Source organism: Camellia sinensis, chromosome 1 (assembly GCF_055761805.1).
Source record: "Camellia sinensis isolate YWXY chromosome 1, ASM5576180v1, whole genome shotgun sequence".
Taxonomy (NCBI): Eukaryota; Viridiplantae; Streptophyta; class Magnoliopsida; order Ericales; family Theaceae; genus Camellia; species Camellia sinensis.
This window is the reverse complement of record NC_138961.1, coordinates 219,524,342-219,532,343: the sequence shown is the minus strand read 5'-3', so window position 1 is coordinate 219,532,343 and position 8,002 is coordinate 219,524,342. Positions and strand designations below refer to the sequence as shown.

Genomic DNA, 8,002 nt, shown 5'->3' with positions numbered 1-8,002 from the left:
TCTTTTTGTGACATTTTTTAAGAACATGCCACTAGTATGATGTCACTGAAACGTGTTTTTGTTGCAGTGGTTGGATGATTAAAATAGTAGTGCATATTTTTTAATGGTTGCTTGTGTACATATAAATTTTATAGTGGAATGATTTCTGATGTTTTCTATTAAAAAAAAGGGTTAAATTTGGTTCAAATGAATAGTTTTTTGAATTTAGGCAATGAATGGTTGGATGATTAAAATAGCAGTGCATATTTTTTAATGGTTGCTTGTGTATATATAAATTTTATAGTTGAACGAGTTTTAATGTTTTCTATTAAAAAAAAGGGTTAAATTTTTTCGAATGAATATTTTTTTGAATTTAGGCAATGAATGGTTGGATGATCAAAATAGCAATGCATATTTTTTAATGGTTGTCTGTGTATATATAAATTTTGTAGTTGAATAATTTTTGATGTTTTTCTATTTAAAAAAAGCAGGGGTAAAATTTTGTTCAAATGAATCAAAATGAATATGGAGCAACAGTAGGGAAATTTGCTTTTTAAAAATAATAACACATACGAGTGCAAAATTTTACATTAATTATAACGGCGCTGATAGAGACCCCCAGTGGGGGTCACCCCCACGACTCCCACTGGCACCCCATTGGTCAGGATTTTTTTATTTTTTTATTTTTTTATTTTTTTTCCTTTTCCTCTAATCACCAACCCCCACGGGGGGTCGTGGGGGTGGGGGAGAAAGGGGGTCTGGGCATTTTCCTAATTATAATAGGGGTATTATGATCAATATATTGAATGTCCTATGTTCTCTCATGTCCTATCTATTCCAATCTCCTTAAACAAATATCAAATTGAATAATTTTTATTAATCACTCTTTATAATTCTAATTCAATCCAAATATAGAATATGATACACAATCCAAAAGGATTCGTAGTCTTAGGACTACTAGTTATGGGGATACTAATCCAATCTAATCCAGTCTGCCCAAACATGGCTTGAGAGTAAGCTAAACTCTATTATGTATATACCATGGTCCTAATCGCGAAAAATATATTGTATCTACTACTCAAGACATATTTGATTGACAAGATTAGAATATGGAATTGAGATTATTAATCTGTGAGTCTAATAATCCTGAATTTGTTTTGAAATCTTGTTTCAAGATTATTAATCCATTGGATAATTAATCTAATAAATTTGTAGGATTATTAGTAATGGGGTAGGGGTGAGATTATATATCCTGAGTTGGAAAATAAAATAAAAAGACTCTTTTACCCTTGATTAAAAATTACAACAGTTATTATTTTTATATAATTTTATATTTTAGAAGGCTAAAAATAATTTTAAAAAATTTAAAAATATTTTTTGATGTTTATTTTATCAAATTAGTTTGAAACATGGCTTTGTATTTTGTATTTTTATTTTGCTTTTATTTATAATTTTTTTCAAAATCACGTTTATGAAAAAAAAAATTGATAAAGTAAAGATTGTGAAGAAACATTAATAAATAGTAAGATTGAAAAAGAAAATAAATATAGTAGTAATCGTACATTCATATTTTTTTATCCAATACAAATCAAATAATGGATAAGAGAATAATTTATTCTAATAATCTAATTAGATAGTGAATATCACATTAATTTAATAGAATTATTAATACTTTCACTATTAGTGTTGTGAATCAAGCTTAGTGTTGTGAATCAAGCAGAGTCTCAGTATACTATTGTAAATTCTCTCCACTCAATACCTGCACTAACGTAATGATAAGGGCACCCTTCGACTATCTTGTAGATGCAGTCAAACACCGCATGCGTTCATCAAGCTCTTTGTTCCATGGAGGATTTTTTCCTCTACAAAATATATCATAGATCACTAAATCAGCAATCAATTTCTCTTGTGCTTAATTAGTTACACTAACTCTTTGCAAGTAGTACGTTCTCTTATGGTGTTAATATATTGCGTACTGACAACGACTCCGACAACAAAGACATAACCTGTACCCAAATAAAATAAAATTGATCGATGCCCAACAATGTTACATTGAATGATCCAAACTCCAAACCAAGCAGACAGATTTGTTAAGTAGAAATTTGATCTAAATTTCAATTTAAATTTTAAACAAAAAATGTTTGACTGGGAGTGTGAGAGAGAGTTGATATCACCAGAGTTGTCTGGTGGGGAGTAGAACAAAGGTAGAGAAATATTAGTACCTAACAAAAAATATTAGTCGGACAACCAACAATAAAGAAGAAACTGGTGTCATCTGAAATAATATTTCTATTTTCTTTGAATTTGAGTTAGAATTTAGAATTTCTTCAACATACATTACAGGCCTTGGCCAAGTGCCATTTGTCTAGTCACATCTCAATTTGCAGGCATTTTTTTTGGGTGCATTTGAAGGCATTGGAATACACATTAGCTTAATGTTTGAAACTCTCCTAGGCAAGAATACAACAAAAATGTACAAGTGCCTTCAAAAGGTTGATAGTATAAATTGAAGGCCAGCAAATCTCACGAGTTCAGTCTTTCAGTCTTGATTTGTCACCCTTAGGTGGACTTCTTCATCTGTGCATGCCGATGCTAGTGAAAAGCATGAACCGAATAACACCCTTTTGCAGAAAGTATATTTACTCATCCAAACGGGGCACAAGAATTGAGTCACAATCCAGATTTCATAAGTGCATACTTTGTCGTCTCTCTGTTCCTATGGTGCATGCTTCCAGGGCTCTGTTTTGGCCTCAGATGCTTGTGTATCATAGTGAATTGATACTGTTCCTTTGGCTCCCGCTTGAAATTCTTTCAGCAATTCTTGCCCTTCATTAAAAAAATTTAAAAAATAATTATTGCTTTAGGCAATAATTGTTAAACACAGATAATTGGATCCCATAAGCATGCTCTAATGTTATACATCGGCGTTACCATGAAGAAGTTAAAAAAAAAAAAAAAAATCTAGAGAGGGTAGGCTTAAAAACCCACCTAAAAATTTTGTATCAGAATGATCCACATTTTCTTGTTGATGATGTATTATGTCCTCCCTGCAATTTTCCTTCACATTGTCGAAGCGTAAGCATTTGGGATCATTACTTGAATCACTAAATTACACACGAGTTCGGTTAAACTTACTTCAGATGATGTGTGGAGCTGAAAGGGTCTAAGATGAACTTGGATTGATGAGTCCATTCCAAATGAAGTTTCAGAATTGATTATACTTGAAAAAGCAGCTACAGATGGCTGGGCAGAGTTAGCGCTTTGGTTGGACATATTGAAGAGACTATTTGTTGGGGCGTCTTGGTTTTCAGGGAGCATGCCTGCCTCATTCATATGCAGGAGTTCATTTCCTTTGTAAAAGCCCATTTTCATCTGGGAGAGTTGAGCTGGCTCCAATACTCCAGGTTGGCACATTGGATATTGACTTAACCCATTTCTCATTGTTAACATCTGAAATTTGATCAATCTAAAATAATTAAAAAGAATCGGAATAATGAAAATAGGTATTACAAATACAAAGATATTAGCAATCAAAAAGCTGAGCCTCAGCAGGGTTTCAATCCCTTGCCAACCCCACCCCCCTCCCTGTATACAAATGCAATCATGGTGTCCTTCCTACAAAAAAATTTAATTAAAATTTTAAAATTATAAAAAAAAAAGATAAAAAAAAAGGGGCAATCAGGAAGCTTAATTAAACATCCCAGAGGAAAGACAACAACGAATTTTTTTTCCCCATTTTTGTCTTCGAAAGAAGGCTTTTAGAAGAGGAAAGGCAGAATTCAGCATCTGCGAGCAGTATTTTCTTAAGAGAAGAATGCAGGAAATTAAACTCAGATCAATCTGGGGAAAAAAAACATTAAGGCTGTGTTTTGATCAAGGGTTTCATGAGAGATTTTCGGAGACAAAGGAAGGGAAGAGTGAATGAAATAGAAGCTAAATTGGTTCACTATTCCTTTCGAATTCCCTCCTCAAATTATTGATTCAAACACACCCTAAGAAACCTTGAATTATAACTTTTCAAGTAGAAATTGTATTTTGCACGCGACAACCATGGGCGAAGAGTTTCTTGATGTCATCATCTATGATCAGCCCTGAGCTCAATAGACCAAGTTGTGGTATATGCATTCATCAAAAAGAATCTAACCAACTAAAGTTCCCATTCCCAAAAAGAGACAATGATGCATGAATTGATTATCATAAATACCACAAGAGCTTTCAAAATGACAGAGAATTCATTAGAAGCAGAGCCAGAATGTTCCTACTGCAAATCAGCACTTTCAGAAGAGGTAATAGTTGCACCATACAAGAAACAGTATCAGGTGCATTACGCAACACATTCTTCACTTTCTTGTTAACAAAGATCCAAAATTGGTCAGCTACACTAGTCATGCTATAAACGATCCTTATTGAGGCCATAAACAGTTAAAAAATTTGGAAGAAACTTTTAGGCAGTTGAGCGGAAGTATGTCTATTGGTTGCACTTCTTGGGTTTCTAAAGTTGTTTAAAAAAAAAAATTAAAATTAAAAAAGGCTTCGAAAGTGTTCCGCCAAAGTTCCAACAAGACAGAATATACACAACATGGCATCCATCCCTAAGTGAGGAGAAACCATCCATTTCAGTATTTAGCAGGACAATCACAACACTAACTTTCTCAAATTTCTTAGGCAGCTTGATGGAAAGCATAGTCAAATAGCATAATTGAATGATTTGATCAAGTTTACTTTGCCAAAGCCCTGAGAACTTTTGAAGCACCAGAGCAACTTGCTTGGGATTTGTTAAGAAAAGGTAGGCTAATAGATTTGATTTCCCTTTCTGAAAACTTAAGAAACACGGACACTTCTAAGAAGGTGATGTATTCGTGTCGTGTCCATGTCGGACACCGACACTTTTCAAAACGTGTCCTATTTTTTAAATTTTTTTAAAGACTCAGACACTCTTTGAACACTTGAAAGACATGTGTCAATCACTTAAACACATGTATTTATTGATTAGACAAATGTGAAACTAATTATAGATTTGAACAAAACAACTTAAAATACAATAATAAAATAAAACCCATATAAATTTATAAGAATTAGTGTCATATTACATTTTTTGTTATCTTTAAATGATATATTGATATATATATAACATATAATAAATATATAAAATTATATATTTCATTCATGTCCCTCATGTGTAGTGTCCTGCATCCGTGTCATATCCGTATCATGTCACATGTACGTGTCTGGCTCCATGCTTCTTAACTGAAAACTATATATATATGTGTTGAAAGTAACTAACTAAAATAAAGAGCTTTATTGAAAGATGTATTGTGAAACAGTGATTAGTAAAAACAGTGATTAGCTATTTGTGATAATTAAAATAGCTAGTTGTATTCACCCAAAACAAAAAAAATAGCTAGTAGTGTTAGATCGGAATGGGAATTGTGTCATGTTTGTGATTATCTTCTTGAATTCATGTTAGAATTCCCTCCATACAAATCTAGCTCAAGTAAACAATTCAATTATTTATTTATTTATTTATTCACTAGTTTCACTTCAAAATATCATATTATCTAAAATGAAAAATTAAAAAACAGGCCTCATTTGGCAATTCTTTATTTGGCCAAAAAATCAAAAAGTAATTAAAAAAATCAAAACGTAAACAAATTATACAAAAAATAAAAGATTCTCTTTTTTCTTACTTTTTACACATTTTTGGAAAAAATCAAAAAATCATTCTAAACAAATTAATTTTTTTACCTCATATTTTAGTCAAAAAAAAAAAAACTAAAAAATTACTGAAATAGCTTATTCACAAAAAATTCTGTTTCATATTTTTTTATTCAACTAAGGAGTTGTTTGGGATAACCTAAATATGTGTACTTTTTATCTTTTTACGAAAAGATATGTAAAAAAATAGAGAGGTGATGTGATGAAAAAAAAGATAAAAAAATAAAAAAATAAATTATTTTTGAGTTGCCAAACTTGGCCTAGATAGGGTCTCGATACCACCTAAAAGTGTAAAGAATCCTCCAATAAAAGGATTGTCCGTGTTAACTTGTATTTTATGCAGGTTGTATCATGTCATAATCAAGATCATGTCCAAAAACAATCAATCCTAACTCGTTAATTTCGTATACAAATCACTTGGTGTGAATACTTACACCCTAGGAGTAGAGATGCTGTCAGTAATAACGAAGGCCTTGTTTTTACTTTTTAACTTAAAAGTTAAAAATTAACTAAAATAAAAAATAAAAAATTTATATAAAAAAAAGTTAAGATTCTACTTCCTATATACTTTTTGTACACATTTTTCGTAAAAAATTAAAAAATCATCACAAATATACTAATTTTTTTACATTATATTTTAGCAAAAGTTAAAAAAAATACTAAAAAGCCCTGTTCCAAACGAGGGCTAAATATGTCACAAATCGTCCAGAAAAGTTCTTGAAGGAAACTAGCATACCTGCACCTGAAGCTGAAGTTGTTTGAGGTAATCAATGGCTTCATCGAGCATTGATGCCTTATCGGTCTATCACAAACAAAAAAAACATAAATCAACCCCTCCATACCCAAGTTAAATTCGTCCACAAAACAGAACTAATCAAGCTTAATAACCATCAAAATCATGATAAACCTTGTTGGAGTTTGGAATTAGTTTCTGCAACGCTTTCAATTTCTCATTAATACGACTCCTCCTCCTCTGTCAAAACCACAAAATCAAATCCCAAAATCAGAGATTTAAAAAATCAAATTCATGATTCAAATGGAGCATAGCTTAATCACACAAGCATACAAAAAGCCAACCTTTTCAGACAAGTTATGAGCTTCCGCTGCTCTGCTTCTCTTCGACGGAGTCCGAGGCGGAACCGGCTTTGCCGGCACATCTCCAACCAGAGCTTCAAAACCCTCCTACACTCAAAACACAATTACAAGATTCAACACTTCAATCGAAGCAAAATTCAAAAATTTGAAGAAAATGCAAGAACACACCTCGCTTTCGAAATCGTACTCGTCGGGGGGGTCATTGTCAAGTGTTCCGGCTGAAGAACAAGACACATTCGTGGCATTCACCGGGAAAAAGCCGCCGGAAGAGGAGTCGACGGCGGAGACCCGGCGTTCCGACCCGGAAAGCAGAGAAGGCGGGATCGAACGGTTTGGGTTTCCTGGGAGAGTGTGAAAAGGTGAAGACGAGTGCATTGGATTGGGCTTGTGGGGCATGAGAGAGTAGGAAGATGGTGGTGAAGAAGATGATGATGAGCGGAGGAGGAATTGGTGAAGAAAGAGGGAGATATCGTCGGGTTCAGGAGGAGAGGAAGACGAAGAACAGGCGATATTATACATATCCGCCATTACTATCATATATGTTTGAGAAAGATCAGAGATTAACAGTGAAAAAACAGAGAGAACAGATTCAAGACCTCGGGTTTGTTTCCTCTATCTCTGCAAAAACCATTTCAATACTGTCTCTCTCTATCTATCTATCAAAACTCCATGCGTATATGTTGGAATGTGTGGTTTTTTGGGTTTGTCTTAGACTCTCTTTCTGGATTTCTCTCTTTATGAACCCCATTTACTCTCTCTCTCTCTCCCCCTCCCTCTCCATTAAAAATATCGAGCTGAGAAAGCAGAGAGACTGAAATTGCTGGCGGGTTTAAAAGCAGGAAAAATGTTTGGTCCTAATTCTGTTGCTCAAATGTGGTTTAAATGGTCAAAATGACGTCGTTTTGGCCATTTTGATGTTGTTTTGTACTCAAAAAGACGTCGTTTTGACCATTTGAGCCACATTTGAGCCACAAAATTTGGGCCCTCTACCATTGCTCTAAAAGCAGATGAGAAAACTTTGGCTGTGTTTGGTTTTATTAATTTTTTTTTTTGTTTGTTTACAATTTTTAAATTATAATATCAAATCAATTTCAAAATATATTTATTTTAAAAATATTTTGGTAAATTAAAAATTTTTTGAATTTTTAGTCTATTCGGACATCTATCTAGATAGTTTTTAAATTTTTTGGTCTACTTGATCGTACTGGACATC

The 8,002-nt window shown here is 33.0% G+C and overlaps 1 protein-coding gene across 3 annotated transcripts; it reads right to left on the bottom strand.

The window, feature by feature from the left end:
- Positions 1 to 2,250: 2,250 nt before the first annotated feature.
- On the bottom strand, positions 2,251 to 7,628 carry LOC114294052 (transcription factor SPATULA). 3 transcript variants are annotated; one of them, XM_082895484.1, is made up of 7 exons: positions 6,958 to 7,628; positions 6,772 to 6,876; positions 6,602 to 6,667; positions 6,431 to 6,496; positions 3,115 to 3,429; positions 2,968 to 3,037; positions 2,251 to 2,805 (listed from the first exon to the last, which is right to left on the bottom strand). In XM_082895484.1, the coding sequence occupies exons 1-7, from the start codon at positions 7,324 to 7,326 to the stop codon at positions 2,696 to 2,698; spliced, it is 1,101 nt and encodes a 366-aa protein (XP_082751610.1). In that variant the 5' UTR covers positions 7,327 to 7,628; the 3' UTR covers positions 2,251 to 2,695. The 3 variants fall into 3 exon arrangements, with proteins under 3 accessions (XP_082751610.1, XP_082751614.1, XP_082751605.1); XM_082895488.1 differs by having other exon boundaries at positions 2,968 to 3,026; positions 6,958 to 7,595; XM_082895479.1 differs by having other exon boundaries at positions 6,437 to 6,496; positions 6,958 to 7,593.
- Between the last annotated feature and the right edge of the window lie 374 nt (positions 7,629 to 8,002).